Raw genomic sequence first — 25,336 nt, 5'->3', positions numbered from 1 at the left:
CAGACAGAAATAATATGAGAGGCGTCTCCACAAAAAAAACACAGCTTATTACGCCTTCTAAACTCCTGACGTTGCGCCCTAAACAAAACCCCATCACATTGCATAGGTTCAGATGTTTGTTCAAAAGGTGGCAGCGCCTCCTGTGTAGTTTTACGTTCACGTAAACGCTGATCAACTTGAATGGCTAATGACATAGAATCATCCAGACCAGAGGGAACAGGAAATCCCACCATAACATCTTTTACGGTCTCTGATAAACCCGAAAGAGAGCTGCCAATGCATAATCATTCCATGTAGTAAGGACCACCCACTTTCGGAATTTTTGACAGTATAACTCTGCAGAATCCTGACCCTGGTTTAATGCCAACAGGGTTCTCTCAGCTTGATCAACAGCATTAGGTTCATCATATAACAACCCCAAGGCTTGAAAAAATGCATCCACATTAGTCAGAATAGGATTTTCAGGTGTCAGAGAAAAAGGGCAATCCTGGGGATTGCCGCGCAGCAAGGAGATGACAATTTTAACCTGCTGCACAGAGCTCCCCGATGAGTTAGGCTTCAAGGCCAGAAATAATTTACAATTATTCTTAAAATTCAGAAATTTAGACCGATCCCCAGAAAACACACCAGGAGTAGGCATCTTAGGTTCAGCAGCATGTGACTGAATGAGGTAGGTGGAAATTCCCTGCACTTCAGCAGCCAGCTGCTCCACACGATCAGACAACTGCTTAATCTCCATTAGGAAAAAGAAAAAAAAAAATCCTCCTACGGCCCCAGAGAAAAAAAAGAGGAAAAAATATTTTAAAAAAAAATAAAAATTCGGACATTTTTTTTTTTTTTTTTAACAACTTTTTCCTGCTTTTGAGTACCCTAGAATCTGCGGTATGGCTGGTGATTCTGTTATGAATGGGTCACCGAGGAGAAAAAAGCAAAACAAGCTAAGCCACAGAAAACCAGAGAGGTTGGTAACTATGCAGATTGCAGATCCCTGATCCTACCACACAACTAGCAGCAGCCGTGGAGCGTACCTACGATGTTCCTAGACACTTCATCACAGCCAGAGGACTAAATAAGCCTGAAGCAAGAAAAGGGAAAACTAACTGCCCCAGAGCAAACCCCAAAGGAATAGATAGCCCCCACACATGTATTGATGGTGAAACAAGATAAAAGGCACAAACACAGGCAGGAAAATAGGCTGAGCAAATGATGGGGCCCAAACTAACTAGAGAGGAAAGGAAAAGAAAGGAAAGACACTGTCTGCAACCTGCAAAAAACCCTACAAAAATAATGTCCAACACTTCTGATAGCAAAATTAACCCTGAAGTCACTAGACTTCTCCCACTATATCAGCACTCTGAAATATTCTGAGACAGAGCAAAAAGAGACCAAACTAGTAAGGGACATAAAGCAAATTGGCAAAATACTGATGAATAAGAGTGGAAATTCAGCACAGCCCCCAGCCAGGGCTGGCTGACCACACCAAAAAACTGAATAGACCAACAAAATCAAGTGTGAACATTAGCAGAAAAACTTAGCTTTAGATGACTGGAACAGAGCTGAAAACCAAGAGCTGACAAGCCAGAAGGAATCACCAGCAACTGAATAGGGCGTCGGCTGTCTTAAATCCAATCTGAGACTCCTGATGTCCAATCGTCATCCTCATTCTCAGTTGGCAGATCTCCACCGATCAAATCAGCCTCACTACCTCCTGTTACCACCAGAGGGATTCTGGAAGGAGAACTCACAACTGGTGAACCAGAGAATGAACTCACAACAGGGGATGGTGTGTTCAAGGTGATGAGCTGTGTTGCCTTTACACCAAACATATCGTTTGGCATTGTTGCCAAAAAGTTCGATTTTGGATTCATCTGACCAGAGCATCTTTTTCCACATGTTTGGTGTGTCTCCCAGGTGGCTTGTTGCAAACTTTAAATGACACTTTTTATGGTTATCTTTGAGACATGGCTTTCTTCTTGCCACTCTTCCATAAAGGCCAGATTTGTGCAGTGTACGACTGATTGTTGTCCTATGGACAGACTGTCCCACCTCAGCTGTAGATTTCTGCAGTTCATCCAGAGTGATCATGGGCCTCTTGGCTGCATCTCTGATCAGTCTGCTCCTTGCTTGAGATGAAAGTTTAGAGGGACGGCCGGGTCTTGGTAGATTTGCAGTGGTATGATACTCCTTCCATTCCTATATGATCCCTTGCACAGTGCTCCTTGGGATGTTTAAAGTTTTGAAAATCATTTTGTATCCAAATCCAGCTTTAAACTTCTCCACAACAGTATCACGGACCTGCCTGTTGTGTTCTTTGGTCTTCATGATAGTCTCAGGGTTCTGTTTGAAGCACAGAGAGCATCACAGAGCAGGTGCATTTATACGGAGACTTGAATACACACAGGTGGATTATATTTATCATCATTAGCCACTTAGGACAACATTGGATCATTCAGAGATCCACAATGAACTCAGCCAAATTAAAGGCAAAAAAAAGGAAGCAAAAACAATGCACTGCACTAAGTTATATGTCTGAGGGTGATTTTAAAGTGTTCAAATGCGCCACGTGAAACAATGGTGCTTTCACTATAAGGCAAAAGGAGATTAGCAGCGATGAAGTGCGGTTATACCTGAAAGTGCTTCAGTGCAGGAATGCCCGGTGTGCGCTCCAACCCCGACAGCGCTGTTTCGGAAGCATTCAGCAAAACGGCGCTGTCGGGGTTGGAGCGCACATCGGGCATTCCTGCACTGAAGCACTTTCAGGTATAACCGCACTTCATCGCTGCTAATCTCCTTTTGCCTTATAGTGAAAGCACTATTGTTTCACGTGGCGCATTTTAACACTTTAAAAGCACCCTCAGACATACAACTTAGTGCAGTGCTTTGTTTTTTATTCCTTTTTCTGCCTGAGGATATTATACTTATGTGCACGTAAGCACTTTTTTCCAGATACATACTTATTTGCACTGTGCTTTTGCTTGCTGTTTCATTTGGTTTATGGTATCTTGTTAATGATATTTATGTGCACGCAAGCAGTTTGTTGTAGGAGATATATCCTTTACCTAGAATTCATTTAAGGCTCTGCAGCATTTTGGATTAACCCATATATGTTACAATCTGTGATTCAGGTGCTAGATAGATATCTGTTCTAATAATTCTTTTCATTATGTGAAATTCATTTTTTCAGTTTAAATGATTTTTTTGCACTATGCACTTTAATATGTGGACAATATGTGTATTCATTCATTATTTTATGAATCGTTAATTTTTTCATTTCATATACAGTATATATTTTTTTTTTTATTTCTGGTCTGAACCACAGGTGTGCTTCTTTGCTAGTACTCATTTGCATGATTCATTGCGGTGTTGGCTCTCTTTTGAGTTCCGCAAGGATGATTAGCATTTGCACTTAATATACTATTTTTTAAACTATATTTCATTAATAAAGATTTTTTATCTTCACAATTTTCTTGGCTACGCAACGTTTTTTCCTCCAGCTTTATTTCTGGAGGTTGTGTTTGTACTGAAAGTAAAGGGGCCGAATAATATTGCACGCCCCACTTTTCTGTTTTTGCCTTTCCACAAAAATTTAAAATAACCAATAAATTTCGTTCAACTTCACAATTTTGTCCCACTTGTTGTTGATTCTTCACCAAAAATTTACATTTGGTATCTTTGTTTGAAGCATGATATGTGGGAAAAGGTTGAAAAGTTCCAGGGGGCCGAATACTTTCGCAAGGCACTGTATATACAGGAGAAGCGGTACTGTGCAGTGTACATATACAGGACAGGAGGAGTGGTACTGTGCAGTGTATATGTACAGGAGAGGAGACGTGGTACTGTGCAGTGTATATATACAGGACAGGAGAATAATACAGATCTAGATATTGAGAATTGCACCCAGTATACACAACTGCAGAAGTGGTACAGTGTGTGTATACTGTAGTAATGCCACTCACTTCTCTTGCTACTGAGGTAGACACATGGACACTTAGGGTTAAATTCCGTGGATGTTTTATTGCTTCATAAATCAGAAGACAAAAAAGCAACACAAAATGGCCCTTTTGGCATAAGTGCAAACAAACAGCACACATAGATTCCTTCCACGGCAGCTCCGGCCTTGTGGGAAACAAACTCCAGCTCATATTGGAGCTCTGGACTGGAGACTTCCTTATCTCCATCACACATGCACAAAAAAAAAAAAAAAAAGAAAAAAAAAAACCCTCAGTGGCCAGACATTTAAGCCTGCTGAACCACATGCTTGAGGTGAGATATGGTGAGTAGTTGTCCTACCCATCTCTTACAACTACTCAAAAAAAAAAAAAACAACATCCCTATCATGGCCGATTAACCCCTCAGCACATAAAATGCTGGAGAGAAACGTCTGGGTTTCACATCAGGGAAGATGGCAATCTTCCCTCACATACATTGCCAGTGACCCTGTAACATACCCCCCCCTCTGCCCAAAGCCGGGGGTTTTGGCACCTTCAGACACCAAACAGGGAATTCTGGAGAGGGCATCAGCGCTATCGTGTAACTTCCAGGGTCTATGTTCTTCTACGCGAAGAAAAGGTCTTAGAGGCCCAAGAATAACCTAGTTACCCAGGTATTCTTACCCTTCTTTTCCCTTAAACATCTCAGAGATACATGGTCTGACACTAGTTTAAACCTATGATGTAGTAGGTAGTACTTTATCATATTCACGGCCCAGCTTCTGAAGCATCTTTCTGGACCACAAATTCTTTATTGAAGTCCGCTGTGACCAGGGTTGGCTGTTTACAAGAGGACAGCTTCAGCTCTTGAAATGCCATTTTCATTTCAGCCGACCACTTGGCCATCACCAATTTGGTGCCTTTAAGGAGATCAGTCAGGAGTGCGGCAGTTATGGCGAAATTTGGGATAAACAGCCGGTAAAATCCCACAATTACAAGAAACGCCGTCACCTGCTTCTTGGAAAGCGGTTGCAGCCACTTCTGGATTCCCTCAACCTTATTTACTTGTGGCTTGATTTTGCCTCTCCCAATCATTTAGCCTAAGTACTTGGCCTCCTCCCTCCCCATGGCATATTTTTGGGGATTTATGGTAAACCCCATATTTCTCAGAGCCTCCAGAATCGCTTTGGTAGATGACTACCCCAATCTGGGATGAAGACTATAATGTCAGAGGTAGCCTTTGGCATACTTCTTATGCAGAGCTTGGATCCGAACCTTGGCCCCCTGGAAGGTGGCTGGGGCACCCTGCAGCCCGAAAGGCATTCTGGATACTTCAAAACACCCATCAGGGGTGTCACAGTGTAGAGGGATCATCCTTATTGTCATTTGCACATGCAAACACGAGAAGCAATAGAAAGACATTGAAAGGGAGAAGATAAAGATTAGATATTAGAAAAAAACTTTTTGACAGTGAGGGTAATCAATGAGTGCAACAGGTTGCCAAGAGAGGTAGAGAGTTCTCCTTAAATTAAAGTCTTCAAACAGAGGCTGGATAGACATCTGTCCCCAGATGGTTTAGTGAATCCTGCACTGAGCGGGGGTTGGACATGAAGGCCCTGGAAGTCCCTTCCAATTCTAACATTATGATTCTCTGATCAGGTGTCGAGAAGGCCATCTTCTCCTTGGTACTCTGGGTCATGGGGATATGCCAGTAGCCCTTCGTCAGGTTAAGGGTGGTCATGTACCTCGCAGTTGCAAGCCTCTCAATGAGTTCGATGTGGGGCATTGGTTATGCATCAAATTGGGATACTTCATTCAGCCTGCATTAGTCGTTACAAAACCGCCACTCACTGCCAGGCTTCGGCAAAAGGACGATGGGACTCAATCATCCACTTTTTGACTCCTCTATTACGCCGAGGTCTAGAATTCTCTTCACCTCATTTGGGATTACTTCACGGCATGCTTCAGGTATCCTATATGATTTAAGATTCACTCTTACATGCAGCTCTGTCAGAACATCATGCTCCACTACCTGCGTACTCATCAACTCCGAGAACTGGTCATTGTAGCAGTTCTCGACACTGTTGCTTCTGGGCCAGTGATAGAGTCTCCCTAATTGTGACTTCTTCCACTTTGGCCTCAGGATTGGCTCCCAGGCAAGGAGCTTCCAGTGATTACCTATCTTGCCACGGCTTGGGCAGGTTCACGTGGTATACTGGGTGAGGCTTCCTAATCCCTGGCTGGTGGACCTTGTAATTAACCTCATCCCGTTTTTCACCACCTCGAATGGGCCTTGCCACTTGGCCAGGAACTTGCTTTCGATTGTCGGGATAAGAACCAGTGCGTGGTCCCCAGGAGCCCGTAATTGCCTCAGACTCGCTGATTGGTTATAGACCCTTTGCCTGGTGAAGACGCACTTTCATAATGGGCATTATTTTCGACAGAAACAGAAGCAGGTAGTCCCAGTCTCGACCATCCTTCTCAATGACCTTCTTCAACATCGCTGTTAAGGTCATATTGAAGCGCTCCACTAGGCCATCCATCTCCGGATGGTATACTGAGGTATGCAGCAGGGCAATCTGGAGGACCTTACAAAGCTTCTTCATGACCTTGCTCAAGAAGGGTTCTTTGGTCAAGATCTTCTTTAGCAGGCCCATTGTAGAAAAAATATGGACAAGCTCTTTGACTATACTCTTGGCAGTTGAGTTCCTTAGTGTTACAGCTTCGGAGTAATGGGTTTTATAGTCCATGACCACCAGAATGTATTGATGTCCCCGTGCAGAGTTAACTAGGGGACTACTAGGTCCATTTGAATTCTCTCAAATGGAACTTATGTAACAGGTATCGGGACTAGGGGACTTCTGAAGTGAGAAGAGGGAGCGGTTATCTGGCAGGTCCTAAAATAATTTTGGATCTTCAGGTAACATCTGGGACAATAGATCATGCAGAGGTTCTGAGGTTTTTCCACACCCATATGTCCCCCAAGAACATGCAAATGGGTCATGTCAAACTCTCCATCGACAGGGTCCTGTAATCAACAGCTGCTCCATGATTTCCCCTCCCCTCAGTTTAGTCACTCGACAATACCTCACCATTAATTGCAAAGTGTGGGAACCTGGTGTCTGCCCCCCCCTCTTGAGCAACCCCATTACTGACGGTAACATTGTAAAATGGTCCCTTTAAGATAATGTCCTTAATTTGAGCAGTCCCAACATTTTCTCCAGACACACTGAATTCAGGGAGGTTGACGTCCTCGGTCACTATCTCCTCCTCCTCCCCAGCAAGGACACACAGGGGGGAACTCATCCATCTTTGATTTTGGGGGGGGTTTCTTTCCGAGGCATCAGATTTTTGTCTGAGACACTTGATACAGCCCCCTTTTGCCATAAGTCTCAAAATAAAGAAAAATCAAGCCCCAATATGACTGGATATATCAAGTCCTTGTTTATGCTGATCTCATGGGACTTGGTACCACAGGGTAGCCCTTGGCGTCTCCGTCAATACAGTGAATGCCCACGTTTATCAGGGATAAACTGGTGGGGAAGCGTAGTGCTGATCAGTAACCCCAAACTTCATTAATTGGTTAAGGAAGGGTCATTAACTGACACGGCTGCGGCCCCTTGCCGGGTTGACAGTCCACACTACAGGCCCGATAGACGTAATAGGAACAACCACCACATAGGCTGCAGTGCATCGGTTCAGGGGACACATGACATCGGGTGACTACGTGTCCAGGATTGTGACATCACCAACAGACCACGTTCTTAGCTTTTGGGGTTGTCCTGTTTCCCTAGGGATTTCTCAACAACCTGGTATCTTTCCATTAGGCCAACCAGGTCTGCACTGGCCTAGGAAGGAGTAGATGAATCTGTCCATCACCACACGCTCGACCATCTGGGCAGGAGTGGAACCACTTCTGGACTGAATGTAGCAATACAAACATCTTCAAGCGAGGTTTGTCTCCGGCATATGCCCAGTGCTGAACTCATTGGGCTTTAACCGACAGTTATTCCCAGGCGTGCCAAGATTTTGTTTTAACTTGGCATAGTCCTTGGCATCCTGTAGTGCCAAGTCATAATAAGCCTTTTGGGGTTCACCTGCCAAATGTGGCACCAGCATAGGTAACCAGCAAGTAACTACAGCCTACCTGCCTGTTGTGCACAGCCCCATTCTTCACTGGCATAGAGGAACTTCTGGCGTCATTCTGATTGACAGCCGGCTTCGCCAATTAGGCAGAAGGGATCTGGCTGTCAGAATGACGACTGAAGTCCCGTTCCATCGACAGAAGGTGATGTCAGCAGAGGCTTCTGAATCCCTGGCAGGAGCAGTCACAGACCACTGTGCCGGGGGAAAAATGGTGCCGGCACACCAGGCAGGCAAGTTGCAATTACCTGTCTGTTAGTGGTTACGTACATATATTTTTTTCTTACAAAGTCCCGGGTATACCCTTCAATAACTGAACACTGTAATGACAGTTTGAGTGTCACTAACAAAAATGAAGAAGTACATTTTAGAATTCAAGTGACATTTGATTGCTCAGCACATACCAACTTGTATAGTTAAATCATAATTATTAACCAGTTAAGAAATTAAATATTTTTTTTCCAGTTTAGTTCAATAATAATTACCAGATATTGAGGGGTCATTGTAAAAAGCCAGAAGGCGCAGAAAATGTATGTGAGTAGAGGGCACCTTTATTTGCAGAAAAAAAAAAAAAGAATGTTCATAATAACTACAGGTAATGATCTAAACAAAATTAGAATTTAGTGCTGAGCCATTAAGAAACAGTGTTTAATACGTCTAATTAAATCAAACTTAATGAAACAGGATAGTGAAAATGAAGATGCTTCGGACCATGTCAGAGGTAGAAAAAGTGAACAATTAATACATTTGTTACATTGGATAAACTATACCTACATTAAGGATTCTCCTGCTGCCTCCTTCTGAGAGGGAGAAGTAAAACAGTCCAAATATGACAAACACAACAAAGTAGTCAAGGTAGCACACTGGAAATTTCTCCTTCTTCTAGAATGCTACAATTCATAGGTCTTCACCTCCAGAAAAAAATTGTTATGAAGCCTTCTACAGTGGTTAATGAGAAGAGACTGAAAAAAATGGGAAACTCTCACCAGATTTTAGTTACCCATCTGAGAGCAGCATGATGAAAGGGCAGAGTCCCCTCCCAGCGATGCATAACTTTGTGGGCCTATTTTCTTGACTGTAGATCTACCAGTTCTCTGAATGCAGACCTATGTATAACCCTGCCCAAACCACAAATATGCAGCTTTCTCTGTTCACTGTGCGTGGGCAGAAAGCTGCCAATCAGTGATTGGGGCAGGGTTATTCAGAGCTCATGAATATGGGGGACTACATAGCAGCTGGTTTACAAGTCCTCTAGTGTAGATAATCTCCTGCTAAGAGATTTTATAAAAACTATTCTAAAGCCCCCGTCACACACAGCGAGTCACAAGTTTTGTGACGCAACAGCGATCTCACCAGCGAGATCACTGTGTGTGACACTTATCAGCGACCAGCCCCCCTGCCGGGTATCAATGATCGTCCTGGAATGTCCAGGACATTTTTTTGATCGCTGGACTCCCGCTGGCCAGCACGCATCGCTGGGTGTGGCAGGCGGGAGACCAGTGATCAGCGAGCTGGAGCGCGCGGCGCTTAGAAACCCGATGTATACGTTGGTTACCAGCTCCCTGCACCAGCGTGCTGGTAAGGGTAACTAAGCGACGTGCGTCGCTTGTTACCCGCGTGTCCCTGTCCTGATTGCTGGTGAAGCTGTCTGTTTGGCAGCTCACCAGCGATCATGTAGCGACACATCAACGATCCTGACAAGTACATATCGTTGTCGGGATTGCTGGCGAGTCGCTACGTGTGACGGGGCCCTAAGCTTCCCAGTGATACACTGCTGGAATCCAGGTCTCTGTGTCTACATTATGCTGCTCTCAGATTAGGTGGCAAAAACCTGGTGACAGATTGTCTTTAATAGTGTGAAGCCCCATATAACAAAAAGTAGTTTCTTCAAAGAACACTTTTAGATTGTATTGTTAACTAAAGTACAAAAGTAAAGTATGAACCAGCCTGGATTTAGGTTTAGCCGATAGTCGCATCTTCTGGTGCACACACCTTTACATCCCTGAGCTACGCGCAATGAGAAAAAAAAGTATCTGCCCCCTTCAAAATTTGACCATGGATTGAGCCTGGTACTGTGGTCTGGTCCCATACATTTCTATGGGACAGAGGCGCAATGCCAAAAACAACATATGGATGAGTAACACTATTTTAGGAGGAGGGACAGACCTTTTTGTTCTCATCTCATACAACTAATTTTATTCCTAAGCACTACAATGAAATTCATACTAATCCCCTTCAAATACAAAGACCATGTAAAACAGAGGGAAATACCAGTATAGCCCTAAAAACTCCAAGGAAAGGTATTAATGTGCTTAGGTTGTTGCTTAAGATTAGAAAAACAGGCCTGCCTATAGATTGGGGATAGTATTGCAGCTCAGCCTCATTCAATTTAATGGAGCTGAGTGGGAAAGCCACAAACCTATACACCTATTTCTGGAAGAAATCAGCCATGGCTTTCTAATGCTGGACAACCCTGCTTTTCCCCCACACACTTGGTGCAGTAACTCTTGTAGAGGTTTGCATGGAGCTTTCTCTAGAAGGAAAGACCTGATGAACGGCACATATGGAAGATCTGCAGTGTGCTAACCTGAATACAGGATAGGAATGTATTACAGTATGTAGTATTTTTATCAGCTGACACCATACAGTAACACCAAACATGTACCCAGCTTATATGGTTAAATAGTTTTGATGCCATCTAAGGAAAAAAAGTGCCAACTTATAAAAACAGCAACCACAATTTTCCATAAAAATAATAAAAAACAAAAATCTTTAATTTGCGGAAAAAAGACAATTAAAAGACCATAACATGCCGAGATGTACAAGGAGGTGACCAGAGTATATCTATGCCATTATTGTCATTTATGGACAGTTTCCAAAAAGTGCCTTAAAGGGAGTTTGTCACCCCAAATTTACAATTCAAACTAACCACAGCCTTAATGAGGTGGAAAATCATTGTTAATTTAACGTGTAAAAATGGTGTGACTGTCTCCATTTAAGAATTCATACATTATGCTACACGTCATATATAATGTACAGTAGAATGCAAAAACAAATTCCATGTGTATAAGGGCAACTGCTGGTAACGCCGAAAGAAGCCATCAATTTAAATATAATAAAGTCAAATCAACAAGAATGACCTATTTAATGGTGCAGTCACAAGTACAATGCATAAACCTGCCAGCAAGTGAGAATACATCTACTGCCCATGTGGTCCGTGCCCCACTACAAGGGAGGCAGATGTACCTTTCAGCTAAGGCATATTCTAAGTAATTATTGTGAACTGCTCCCTGATGACAATAATACCTTAATGTAGGTTTTAAAGGGAATCTGTCAGCAGGTTTTTGCTACCTCATCTGTGAGCAGCATAATGTAAGCAAAGAGAAGCTGAATCCAACCATATATCACTTAGATGACTGGGTGCAGCCGTTCTGACACAATCAGAGCATTTAGATTTACAATGGAAAGATGCCCCCTCCCCCCTCCACATCAGGCTCTGTAAATGCAATGTGTACAAAAAGCAAGCTGCTTATCACAGGAGGGGGCGTCGCCAGAATAGTGTAGTCAGGCAATGTTAATCTCTGAGTGATAAATCCTTCAGTTAGTAAACAACAGCACACTGACAAGTGACACATCCCTGACTTCTGTGTTTCAGCCTTTATCTCCTGCTGCCCTCAGATTACATCTGCTAACAGATTCCATTTAAATATTATATACACACACATATATATTCTACTGGTCACCCATCTCTTGTAATAGTCCAAATTTTATACATTTAAGCAAGCATGGTCTTAGTTGAAAAGTTACTATTTATGTAGGTTGGCATTCTGAAGAAACCATAATACCGGTATTTTCTAGCTACAACAATGTAACATACTAGACTGTGTTGTTTCTCTTCTTTAGCAAAATCAGGAAACCACTGCTCAGCCCCAAACTACAACATACCAATACACTGCACATAAACTCTACAGACAGCTGGAATGAGTTACCACTGTAACACAATTTATCAAGTAAATAAATATAGTTAAATGTGTCAAAAAACTGTCTTTAACTTGCACCATATTTATTACCCGTTTTAGACACTTTCCGCGCCATGTCATAATTAAAAAGGGGGTGTGGATTATCAGAAAAGAGGCATGTCATAACGTGCGACACACTGGGCCAAAAATGGGTCACAGCTGAAAAGTGACTTTTTTGCACAATCCAAGACAAAAAAAAAGTGGTGTAATTTTAGACTAGACAGCGTTAAAATACAACACATTTATCAAACTATAAGAATAACTATGATAAATCTAGCACATTTTAAGCACACCATACACAATATGGCTGTTGGCCGAACGATGCTTCGGCCAGTAGTCATCTCGGTTGACTCTTCCATACACAGAAGTGAGAGAGCCACTGCCAACCTCATCACCAGTAGAACAAAAATATCAGCCATCTGAAATCAGACATAGGGGATCAATATCTCCCTCAACAGAAAATTGTCTCCCATACCCATTAATGTAAAGTATCGACCAAACCCTACCCCCCCACAAGAATTAGACAGTATTGATAAATCTGCCTTGATAACTATAACTATTTTAGATCATTCATGTTCTATCAACAATCATAGTGTTAAGAAGAGACCTTGATGCAACAAAACAGGACAGTGAAGACTAAAGTACTAAACTTTCATACCCGGGGTCTCAACTGAATGTGGACTGATCAACTTATAGGGTTTTACCAAGTTTTTACCTTACTATATACTGAGGGACCAACTGCAGGACCTTCACAAATCCCAATATTGGAGATCTTCGTCTGAAAAGAGCAGGCTTTGAGCATGCACACCTACGCTCCATTCATTCTCTATTGGACTGCCCAGTACAGAGCTTGGCTATCTGTAGCAGTCCTATAGAATAAGTAAAGGCGCACATGTCTAACATCTGAACCATTCAGATGGTGGACCTGTTTAACCACAGATCCATTCATCAGTAGGTTATATCCTATAAATAGGGGTTGACTTACACACTTCGTACAAGTCCTTTAACTTAATGGGAATTTGTCACCACATTTAACCTATATAAACTATTAATATCGGCATAAAGGTTATAGATTGCTGAGGAGACTGATATCAGGTGCCTTGTTACTGAGAAATAATCTATTATCACTTTATATAAATGGCCTCTTCCGGCTCTGGGGATGATGGTGTCTGGAAGATAACTCTGCCTCCAGAGCTTATGTTACATGAAGGGGGAGTTACCAGTGAGACAAGTAACCAACACTGAACAGGAGACAATTGTTTTCTTGCAAACACATTTTTTGCTTCTCTCTGTCTGCCTGTGAGCTGGAAGCTGAGAGGAACCTACAGATGTGTCAGATATAGTCACACACAGCTCTGCAGTGAGATCAGGAGAGCAGAGAGCGGCCATTACACTGGTAACTCCCCTTCATGCAAAACAAGCTCTGGAGGCAGATCTATCTTCCAGGCACCATTCCCCCAGAGCCTGGAAGAGGTGATTTATATATAGTGATAAAAGATTTATCAGCAACAACACAACTAATAGGAGGCATAAGTGAAGGACTGTTTTCAACTGTCTGTAACCTGCCCATATTAATGGTTTAGATCGGTCAAACGTGGTGACAGATTCCCTTTAAATCATGGGTTTTCATTTTCAAGCAGAGGTCAAGAGAAAAAATGGTGAAATATAATGGTCAGTATAAACATGGGGCACATTCAAAAAGTTATTTAATCACTGGTCTTCACATGAAAAAGAACCTGTCAGCACGATTTTATATGTTGAAGAAAGGCATAGCCATAATGGTGCTTTTATACAGATTAAATAGGTATCTTTGGTGAAGAAATCCGCTATGTGCGTGTTCTTTAATCAGCACTTGAAGTTTTGCTGTAAGAAGCTTTAGGTGCCAACAGGCGGGACTGTGGGTAGGGTATTCAGCTCCTGCCTCGACCCCTCCCTCTGCCTCTAGTGTCCGTATGGTAGGTCACTGCTTTCTGAGTGACCTGCTCCTGTTTGAAAGTTTGTGCTCTCATTGCCGCGGGAGGCGCTTTTGTAGACTGACCTCCTGGTTTTCTTCAGTAAAATGGCAGCACATGCGCAGAATTAAGATCTCAGTTCAATAACATCCTTTAGAGATTTAACTGAGCCAAGATTTCAATTTAGTAAAGTGGCAGTGCATGCACAAAGACAGATAGGAGGTTATTCTGTGCATGCGCCATCACAGCACCATTATATTGAAGACCGTCAGGAGATTAATCTGCGCAGGCGCTACCTGCAGAGAGCAAAGCGCCAGCGCAAACTTTTAAATAGAAAGCAGGTCACTCATAAAGCAATGACCTGTCATACAGACATTAGAGGCAGGCGGCGGGTCTGGGGCAGGAGCCGAAGACCCTACTCACAATCCTGCTGCTATGCACCTAAAGCACATTACACCAAAACTTCAAAGAACCACCACAGAGAGGATTTAGTCACTAAAGGGATCTATTTAACAGAATTATGTCCATGCCTTTCCTGTAACATACAAAATCATGCTGACAGGTTCTCTTTAACTTCAGCGATCAAGTCACAGGGTATCAAATCCCTAGCGACCCCCAGACAGTTCTACTTTTGTGTGACATAACATGTGTTTGTCATGAACGTATTTGGTAATAAAATGTTTTCCACACACATGGCATCCATAGGGTTTCTCTAGTGTGTGCTTCCTTTTGTGTATTTCCAGCTCTGTCTTACTGAAAAAGCATTTGCCACAATTGAAGCAGTGCACAGGTGATGAATGAGTTTTCTCATGTTTTGCTAGAGATGCCTCACTGTAAAAACATCCCCCACACACTTTGCATACACACAACTTTAAGTCTGTGTGAAAGACCTGGTGTTTGACAAGGAACGACAGCTCCGTGAAGCTTTTCCCACATAAGGCACATACAAAGAGTTTATCTACGGAGTGAGTGACTTGATGTCGAACAAGTTCCAAGTTGCTGTAGAAGCCTTTTTGGCAACTGGGACAGTGGTACAAGATCTCCATTGCGTTGTCACTTTGACGGACTGAGTAGACAGAAGAACTGTTTTTCTCATCATCCACGTCCACATCCATTTGATGATGTTCAGAACCAGTTGAAGACTCAACAGTATTTTTTACGTTTCCGTGCCTTTTTTTACTACACGGAGCTGGTTTAATTTGCTGAACAAGTGTAGCTGTAGACTGTCGTACAGGATAACTCAGTGTTTTCAGGTTTAGATCTTTACATGAGACTGATACTTTGTTGGAGGAGGATAGTTTCTCCATTGTATCACCAGCTGAATATTGGTTTCTGTGGTCAGTATTTGCCTGCTTTCCTCTCTCACGTGAGACTGCATTCATAATAATATGAGTAAATGGATACTGAGAGGGATCTGCCGGTGGCAACATATTGGGTTGTAGAAGGTTTTGACCACCATATGAGGACTGTTCCTCCGCGGTATGAGGAGAAGGATGATGTTGTGCATGATCGGTGGATGTATACATATTGGGTGGTGTTTCACCATAAGTAGACTGTTGCTCCACAATATGCAGATAAGGATGATGCTGTACATGATCTGTAGGTGTATATGTATTGATCTGTGGCTCAACATATGAGGATGGCTCTTCCACAGTATGATGTTGTGTATGATCCATCGGTGTCAGGTTTGTCAGGTGACCTCCATCATATGAGATTGGTTCCTCCTTAATTTGAACCGAGTGAAATTGTACACTTGAGTGAGGAGTTGGGACATTTCCTCCATCATAGGAGTCATCACAGGTTTCCTCCTTAATACGCATACAGGAATAATTTGTATGATCAACATTACTGAAGCTTCTATCTTTACATGCAGATATGTTTTCAGTAAAATTTGCACTGGATACATTTTGCATTACTCCAGGGTCATGTACGTTTAGGTTTTTCATCATGTCATCTTGATTTAAAAGATCTGATGCTCCATTATGGAGAAGACTATTTTTACAAATGGGGTCACCTAGGGGACAAAAACAGAAAAAAAATATAAATTATCAGCTTTGGCATGCACAGGATCTAGTTTTGAAGTACAAAATATTCTTCTCTTACCCAGTAATTCAATATTTTGATGCTTCTTCGATACATCTTGGTACAGATCCTTGTTTCCTTCTATATACTCCCATTCTTCCATGGAAAAATGGATGGTGACATCATCGCATCTTATAGGAACCTGGCACACAATGATACAGTCATCATCCAGACACATCATCCCTTGTGTTACTGTACAATGCCCCAGTATTCCCAGCAGCGCTCACCTCTCCGGTCAACAGCTCCGTGATCTTGTTCGTGAGCTCTAGGATCTTCTGCTCAGTTTCTTTGTGAGAAGTCACAGGTCGAGATGGAGTCGGTAATACATTTGCCATAGTTCTTGAAATCCCTTCTACCACCAAAAGTCTGTTGTGTGTGCTTTGTCTGCCGGGCTTCTTGACAACAATATAATCCTGTAGAGAAAAAGAGACCTCTGTAAAAACAAGGTCCTGAAATCAGTCCTGATTATACTTTTCTGTATCATCTAAAATATATACTATTATTTCCCTTACTTGGCACATTCACGGTGGTTATAAAAAGTCTACACATCTCTATGAAAATGTCAGGTTTTTGTCATGCACTAATATCATACCAAAAATAATCATTTTAGAACTTTACCACCATACTTTCATGTCACCTATAATTTGTACATTCAATTGAAAACAAAGTTAAGTCTGTTCAAGTGGAAAAATAAAAATAAAACACTATAATAATGATGTTGCGTAAATATTCACACCCAGAAAGGGAACCTGTCACCATGAAAATGTAGTCCATTCTGCAGGCACAATGCTATAGAGCAGTAGGAGCTGAGCAGATTGATATACAGTCTTGGCCAAAAATATTGGCACCCTTGAAATTGTTCCATATAATTAAGTATTTCTCCCAGAAAATTATTGCAATTACACATATTTTGTTAAACATGCGTTTATTTCCTTTGTGTGTATTGGATCAACATTAAAACAGAAAAAAAAAAAAGGCCAAATAGACACAGGAGATTGTGATTTTAGCTATATGTCGCAACGCATCAGCACTGCTAGGTATGGTAGAAGCGATCAGGCAATTGCAGCTTCAAGTCTCCTAAGGGCACTAACAAATACAACTTTTTACTGTAACAAAAAGAAAAATTAAAATCACCCCCCTTTTGCCCCATTAAAAATAAAAAATACAAATTTTCAGTATCGCAACCACCATACATTAGGATGGGTTGCAGCATGCAGAAACACTGCTAAAGAGAAATGTCTGAGCTGCGGTCTGCAGTATACAGTAGAACATGCAAACTCTCTCGGCCTTTCTTCCTTATGGTTCATGTCCTGCTGTAAACTACAATCAGGTCGAGTGAGAAAATAAATGACGCAGCTCAGTCACTACTGATGTCATAAAGGGAGGGGTTCATGGGTATTGCTCACCTTTAAGTGCTTCCTGACATCCGCCTTAGGTCGGGATCACACATGCGAGAAACTCGGCCGAGTCTCGCACGTTAATACTCGGCACTGCCATCGGCACTCAGGAGCGGCGCGTGCGGCTCCATGTATTGCTATGTGGCCGCACGCTCCGATCCGGGTGCCGACGGCAGTGCCGGGTATTAACATGCGAGACTCGGCCGAGTTTCTCACATGTCTGATCCCGGCCTAACTTGTTGGCCAGATCTCAGGAGCACATGTACAGAGCGAGCTCAGGTGCTATATAGCCAGCCCCTACCTGTAGCAGCAGAGATTAGGGCTTGCTCTGATCACTCTTGTTTAACCGTTTAAACACTGTTCTTTAGCCTGAATCACCAATAGGGGTGTGAGCACAAAGAGTACAGCACCCTCCTAATGCTTGGCCTAAGACAGTCTTTCAGTCCTAATTAACCATTAGACCTATCTTACTAAAACATTATTTTATATATATTTATAATTCTTTATTATTTAAAGAAATTTTCCAGTCCTAATTTATGTCTGAAAACAGAAAAACGAGTATAAGGCTGTGTGCACACGCTGCGGATTAGGTGCGGATTCATCCGCGCAGATTTTGTAAAATCCGCAGGTGAAACCGCAGGTCAAAAGACCTGCGGTTTTACCTGCGGATTGCTCTGCGGTTTTGTCCTGCGGTTTTTCATCTCCTCAATAGAGGAGATGGCAAACCGCAGGAGAATCCGCAGAAAGAATTGACATGCGGTTTTTGATTCCCATAGGGAATCATTGTACTGTACACCGCAGCAAAAACTGCTGCGGGTCCGCAGCGGCCAAAACCGCTGCGGAACCGCAGCAAAATCCGCAGCGTGTGCACACAGCCTAAGGTAACTCTCTTACTGCCTAAGCAATGTCTTCCCACTGCTGCTCCGTTTTTAGTCGACACGGCTGTATCGGTGGTGTACTACTACATTGCATGACCACTGCAGCCAATCTCACAAAATCAACCTATGCAGCACTGCAGATCCCAGTTATTGGCTGCGGTGATCATGTGCGGTAGTTGTGACTTCTGAGGAAATATTGTTTATAATTTTGCAGTTTTCCACTAAAACACAGTGGAATATTGTCTAGGAAATATTTCCTTCTTCCATGGCACCTATCACTGGTAAAAATTCTTTGGTCTGTCACAGTACTGATTTAGAGAAGACAGAAGTAGTTATAAACCGAGTCTGTCTTTTCTTAAAGAGAATGGATCAACTCTGGGTGTGCATCTGTCAGAGACCTTAAAGGGAATCTGTCACCCTATTGGCTGCCGGCATAGACATCGGGGGCTTATCTACAGCATTCTGTAATGCTGTAGATAAGCCCCCGATGTAACCTGAAAGAGAAGAAAAACACGTTATATTATACTCACCGGGGTGGGCGGTCCGGTCCGATGGGTGTCGCCGTCCCGTCCGGCGCCTCCCTTCTCCATACGATGACGTCCTCTTCTCCCGTCCTGTAATGGCTCCGGCGCATTGCTCTGCCCTGTTGAGGGCAGAGCAGAATTCTGCAGTGCGCAGGCGCCAGACCTCTCCCGACGCCTGCGCACTGCAGGACTCTGCTCTGCCCTCAACAGGGCAGAGCAGTGCACCGGAGCCATTACAGGACAGGAGACGAGGACGTCATCGAATGAAGAAGGGAGGCGCCGGACGGGACGGCGACACCCATCGGACCGGACCGCCCACCTCGGTGAGTATAATATAACGAGTTTTTCTTCTCTTTCAGGTTACATTGAGGGCTTATCTACAGCATTACAGAATGCTGTAGATAAGCCCCCGATGTCTATGCCAGCAGCTAATAGGGGATAAAAAGGGTGACAAATCCCCTTTAAGGTCTCTGACAGATGCACACCCAGAGTTGATCCTGCTATGCTGGGATTAAAGTCTATAACCAGTATACATGGATTGTGCCCAGTTGTTATGAAGGTAATAGTGAGGTCATGTGACATGTTTCCCAATATGCCTCACCTCTCCAGTCAGTAGGTAAAGCATCTCCATGATGTGGTATAATACTTGTTCTGTTGTCGAACTTTTGTCCATTCCCATCCTTGCAGAATAGGGTCTTTGATGACTGGTTATCCTGAAAATGCAAAATAATAGATTAATTACAAAGATAAAAGGTTATAAAGCCCCCGTTACAGATAGCGATATCGCTAGCAATATCGCTGTAATGTCACCGATTTTGTGACGTAGCAGCGATATTGCTAGCGATATCGCTATGTCTGATACTTACCTCCGACCGGCTCCCCCACTGCTCATCGCTGGTCGCGCGAGAACGTCCTGGATCATTTCTTGTCGGGCGCTTCCTGTGGCAGCGACACGCGGACGGGAGGACGTCAGGATCGCCGTGTCTGACAGGTAAGTAGCGACCCCCGACCCCTGCTATGTCGCTGGTGAGATCTGCCTGTGTGGCAGCTCACTAGCGACCACTTAGCGATGCACCAGCGATCCATATAGTTGTCGGGATTGCTGGTGCATCGCGGTATCCCTAGAGTTTTCATTAGTTAAAGGGGTTGTCCGACGGTAAAATACAAATTCTTTTTTTTTTTTGCATGGATTGATTAAAAATATTAAATGGAGTAATACTCAGCTTCCAGTGCCCCCGCAGATCTAGAGCAGGGGGCACTAGGTTGCAGGTCTGGAGTTTTAAGCTGCCTCTGGGAGCAATGTCTGCCCCGCCTAGGAGTTACAGCAGATGAGTAGAAGAGCACATTATCAAATGTTTCTCTGACAACACGCTCTTGTAGTCAATTGACCGCTGCAGTCAACTACAGGCTGCAGCAGTGCTGCGATATCCAAAAGGGGCAGACATCACATATGGAGAAGGCTATGCTGAATCTGCAGGGGCGCTGCCAGGTGAGTATAGCTCTATTTATTAGTTTTAATCAATCCATGCCCAAAACAAAACTGATTTTAAGGTCATCCCTTTCAAGAGGCTTAGGATTATAGTATTCAGAAAGAAATAACCCATTTACGACACCGCCATGACAGGTATGAGGCATGGGTTTTTAAACCGTTCCCACGATGCATCAATGGGACCCACCGACTTATGATAGGGTCTAAGGGGTCATCTGATTTCCATCAGGGTTTCAGTATTTTTGATAATAAAACCCCTGGTATTAAATAAAACACACAAAAACTAATAAAAGGAAATATACCTCCTTGACCCAACAATTTCCAAAGTCTGTATTTCACCTTAAAATACATCTTTGGAAAAGCAGACACACATAAGATCTCTTTTAGGACTCCCTTATGTGTATAAGATGGAAAAGGTGCGTTTAAAGGGGTTGTCTCCTTTCATAAAATCCTCGTCCCCAGCTGCGGTTATAAAGGAACACACCGTGGTTTATTCACCCTCCCTGGGTCCAGCATTGGGCCTCCAGCGTTGCTCCTGTAGTCTAGTATTGGCTATAGTGCAGACGTCCCCAGCGCTTCAGCCAATCACTGAGTGATCTGCACACACGGGCTGAGCTACAGAGCTCATGATTGGCTGCCTCAGTCGTGACATCAGCCAATACCGGACACCGGGAGCAGTGTTGGACCTGGGAAGGGGGAGTAGAGGACAATGGTATTTTAAAACTACAGCCGGGGACAAAGAGTTTCTGACAGGGGGCATCCCCTCTAAGCAATAAACACTGAAAAATAAGAATGGCCGTGAAAATAGACAACATAAAGGGAGGTAATATAAATGCTGCAAGGACACGATGCAGCATGCAGCCGAAGCTGGTGATGTAAGGGCATGCACTGACGTAATACCCGTGTAACGAGACAGGAAGTGAGAGAGTACGGTGTATAGACCTGCCTGCTAACGATAGAAGAGCGGGGATATCACGACATACACGATAGTGCCACACACATCGCCTCAGCGTCAATCTGGCTCTTACCGTAACCTTTCTGAGGGGCAACAGTAGCAAAGGACCTCCGATGACGTCACGCCCATGTGACCAGACTCCTGTGTGGGAGGAGCTATAGTAATTGCAGGAAGTGAAGTGTTTGCCAGGGCGCTGAGGGCAGTTCCTGAACCGGAGGTGCGCCTCCCTCCTCCTCCTCACACAGCGCACGCACTGCAGCTGAGGAGAAAGGAATGGAGGCGCGAAGAGAAACTCCATTCTGGTCCCCTCACTACAGACTGAGGAGAAATATTACTACACTCCTTATAGCCCTGAAGAGGGAGAAAGTAACCGCCTGGAGCTTCACATGCACACACTATATATAGGCGTAGAGTTATAACTTAAAGGGATTGTCCAGGCTTGGGGTCACTATGTAGCTGCAGACTTCTGAATCCTGACAGCGTTGTAGCGTGGCGGTTACGTGACGGCAGATATACAATTGGCGATCACATGTCAACTAGACATGCAGTAAGGAAGACGGCACGTCTAGTCGGAATGTGAGCAGTGTGCAAATCACATACATGCGGTCACATGACCACCAGCTTTCAATGGCAACATTGGAGAATTCGGACAGCATGCGCGCTGCCAGGATGCAGAAGACTGCAGTGAGTGCAGACTTTCATTTCAAGTCTTTAAAACCCCCTTTAAGTTATGGTTCCACATGACTCATGGGATACTTTGGGCTTTAAAGGGGTTGTCCACTAAAAAAAAAAAAAAAAAGGTAAAACAAGGTATACTCGCATCTGGTGCGCTCTCCTGGGGACCTCGTGACAGTGTTATGTCGTGCGACCACTGCAGACAATCAATGCTGGCTTCACTGTCCCCTACTCCAGACAAATCAAGATATTTGGAGGAAGTGAGAGCAGATGCAACAGCGCCAGCACTGACGGGAGTATAATGGTTATTATTTTACGGGTGGGAAACAGGGATTCAGAAGGGGTCCGAATAGTGGACAACCCCTTTAAATGGTTTCCAGCTAGCGAAACAATGAAATGCGGATTGGGGCACATGGTCAGATACTATTAATCACCTTTCAGCTCTATAAATTTAATGCATAGATCAAAACGTCATTCTAATCCTTAGGAAAAAAAATTGTTATCCTGCTCTGCAAACCACAACACCACAGCATCAATTACCATCTTGTTTGTTGTAAATTTTCAGCCTTTCAATTCTTTTTTTTGAGTTTTGGAAAATTATGTTAATCTGATGGGGCCAAATCAGGATAATATGGTGGATTGACAATTGTGGGCAGGTGCACTATCCTACAAAAACAAGATGCCTTTGAGGTTTGCAGGGCACTGTCCTGGCAGCTACAAATTACTGAGAACTGCTGAACCAGGGACCTCGAAATCATTTAACTCAACTCTATTCTCCCTCCAGCCCCCTTCAGCATACAGTCAAGTTACCAAACAACTCACTACCCTCTTGGGGAACCCCCACCTGCAAAGCATCACTTTTCTCAGCCCCTTGGAATACAACCCACTCATGCAGTATATTACTCCTCTCAACCTCTTCTATGCACAGCTCCATACTGCAGTACATCACTCCTTTTTTTAGTCCTCTATACACAACCTCATCCTGCAGTACAACTATTTTACTATTTTCTTTATATACAGCCCCATCATGCAATACATCACTCCTCTCAGATCCCCTGTATACAGTCCCATCCTGCAGTACATTACTCCTCTCAGACTCCCTGTATACAACCCCATCCTGCAGTACATCACTCCTCTCAGACCTCCTGTATACAGTCCCATCCTGCAGTACATCACTCCTCTCAGACCTCCTGTATACAGCCCCATCCTGCAGTACATCACTCCTCTCAGACCTCCTGTATACAGCCCCATCCTGCAGTACATCACTCCTCTCAGACCTCCTGTATACAGCCCCATCCTGCAGTACATCACTCCTCAGACCCTTTATATACAGCCCCATCAAGCAGTACAAACTCCCGTCAACCCCTCTATATACATCCCCATAATGGCGTACATCACGTCTTTTACAGTAGTTACCAGCATACATGCACAACCCTGCTTCTTTATAAGATCCATCCTGTGACATAATATCTCACAGTAGCAACTTCATTCTAAACAACCATTTTCTCAGTAGGTAACAACTACATGCAAGAAAAAGAGCTGGAAAAGAATACTTAGCGTATGTGCAGGCGATCAGTAATTGGCAGTGCGGATACCTCCAGTCTTTGTAATGAAGACATTATTTTCCCCTCCTATCACTCCCAACCACATATAAACACCAGAAATCTTGCCCACTTCAAATCTGTGCCCTTGACGCTCACCTCCCTGCTCACTCTCTCTGGATCAATCTGGAATGCCCTCTCCATCTGCAATAAACTCCATGTGATTCACAACCTCTTTACGTCTCATAATTTTCCTTCTTGGGCCTCACCGAAACATGGCTGACACCCTCAGACACAGCCTTCCCTGCTGCGCTATGTTACAGCAGCTCCACTTCACCCAAACTCATCGCCCTGGCGACAGACATGGTGGAGGAGTGGGCCTTCTGCTTTCTACCAACTGCACCTTTAACTCAATCCCACCTCTTCCCTTTCTTATACTCCCCTCTTTTAAAGTCCACTCTGTACGCATCTACTCTCCCTGCAACCTCCAATTGGCTGTCATATACCGACCTCCAGGTGCGACCATTGCCTTTATTGATCAGTTGTCCACCTGTCTTCTTCACTTTCTCTTTGCTGACGTTCCCACCATCATCATGTGTGTCTTTAACATCCCCATTGACACACACCAGTCAGCAGCCTCAAAACTTTTGTCGCTCACCTCATCTTTTGGACTTACTCGGTGGTCCTCCTCTGCCACCCACACAGAAGGACATACATTAGACCTAGTCTTCACCCGTCTCTGCTCCCTAACTTCACAAACTCCCCTCTCCCTCTATCTGACCACCATCTACTCACTTTCTCATCCATCCTCCTCACTTGAAACCCATGTCCACTAACTTGCGAACCCCTGCAGAAACCTCGCACATCTAGACACTCGCACACTCTCTGACTCTATTCTACTGCTGTCCTCCATTTCTTCACTGCATGACACAGACATTGCTACTAGTTTCTACAATGCCACTCTTTCATCAATCATTGACTCGGTCGCCCCTATCATGCATAGCAGAATGCGACAAATCAATAGACAACCCTGGCACAATAACATCACTAAAAAGCAACGGCAAGTATCCAGAATTGCAGAGCGGCATTGGAAGAAAACGCATTCGCAAGATGACTTCACCACATTCAAACAAGCAACACTCGCATTCAAATCAGCTCTCACCTCTGCTAAACAGGCCTACTTTACATCTGTCGTATCTTCCTTATCCCACAACCCCAAACACTTGTTCAACACTTTTAATTCCCTCCTCCGACCACCACTGTCCTCTCTGACTTCCCTAATCTCTGCCGAGGAGTTTGCCATGCACGTCAAAAATAAGATAGACCAAACAAGTCAAGTCTTTGTTGTCCGACCACCACAACCCCTTTGTATACCAGACCAATGCCCTAACCCCATAACTTCCCTCCCCAAAATCACCTAAGGAGAGCTTGCTCATCTTCTCTCAAATCACACCTCACCACTTGTGCACTTGACCCCATCCCACCTCCTCCCCAACCTCACCACTACACTAATCCCATCCGTAACCCATCTTTTCAATCTATCACTAACTTCTGGTACTTTCCCCTCTGCTTTCAACATGCCACAATCACAGCTATCCTCAAAAAGCCATGACCATCCCTTGACCCGAGCGCTATGTCCAGCTATCGCCCCATATCTTTGCTCCCATTTGCTACCAAACTCCTTGAGCAGCACGTCCACGCTGAACTTTCCTCTCACTTTGCAACTCTTCGACAACCTACAATCTAGCTTCC

The 25,336-nt window shown here is 43.8% G+C and overlaps 3 protein-coding genes across 6 annotated transcripts in view; 1 reads left to right on the top strand and 2 right to left on the bottom strand.

Annotated features, from left to right (window-relative positions):
* LOC141100108 (uncharacterized) overlaps positions 1-15,051 on the bottom strand; it is a 46,382-nt gene extending 31,331 nt beyond the window's left edge. The window contains exon 1 of the mRNA XM_073588344.1: positions 14,934-15,051. The gene's annotated coding sequence lies outside the window, so the exon portion shown is untranslated. The remainder of the gene's footprint in view (positions 1-14,933) is intronic.
* Positions 8,602-23,972, bottom strand: LOC141100106 (uncharacterized). Of its 4 annotated transcripts, none has more exons than XM_073588339.1 (5): positions 23,854-23,972; positions 19,526-19,637; positions 16,353-16,538; positions 16,147-16,267; positions 8,602-16,057 (listed from the first exon to the last, which is right to left on the bottom strand). In XM_073588339.1, exons 1-5 carry the CDS (start codon positions 23,859-23,861, stop codon positions 14,649-14,651), a joined length of 1,836 nt encoding a protein of 611 aa, XP_073444440.1. In that variant the 5' UTR covers positions 23,862-23,972; the 3' UTR covers positions 8,602-14,648. The 4 variants fall into 4 exon arrangements, with proteins under 4 accessions (XP_073444440.1, XP_073444442.1, XP_073444439.1 ...); XM_073588341.1 differs by lacking the exon at positions 23,854-23,972 and adding an exon at positions 23,744-23,851; XM_073588338.1 differs by lacking the exon at positions 23,854-23,972 and adding an exon at positions 21,442-21,803.
* The window catches only part of LOC141100102 (uncharacterized), a 100,634-nt gene continuing 97,205 nt past the window's right edge, over positions 21,908-25,336 (top strand). The window contains exon 1 of the mRNA XM_073588326.1: positions 21,908-22,052. Within this exon, the coding sequence (XP_073444427.1) occupies positions 21,969-22,052 (84 nt within the window). The 5' untranslated portion in view covers positions 21,908-21,968. The remainder of the gene's footprint in view (positions 22,053-25,336) is intronic.

Source organism: Dendrobates tinctorius, unplaced genomic scaffold, assembly GCF_039654945.1.
Source record: "Dendrobates tinctorius isolate UK_male_01 unplaced genomic scaffold, ASM3965494v1 ptg000103l, whole genome shotgun sequence".
Taxonomy (NCBI): Eukaryota; Metazoa; Chordata; class Amphibia; order Anura; family Dendrobatidae; genus Dendrobates; species Dendrobates tinctorius.
This window is presented reverse-complemented; position numbering and strand designations above follow the sequence as displayed.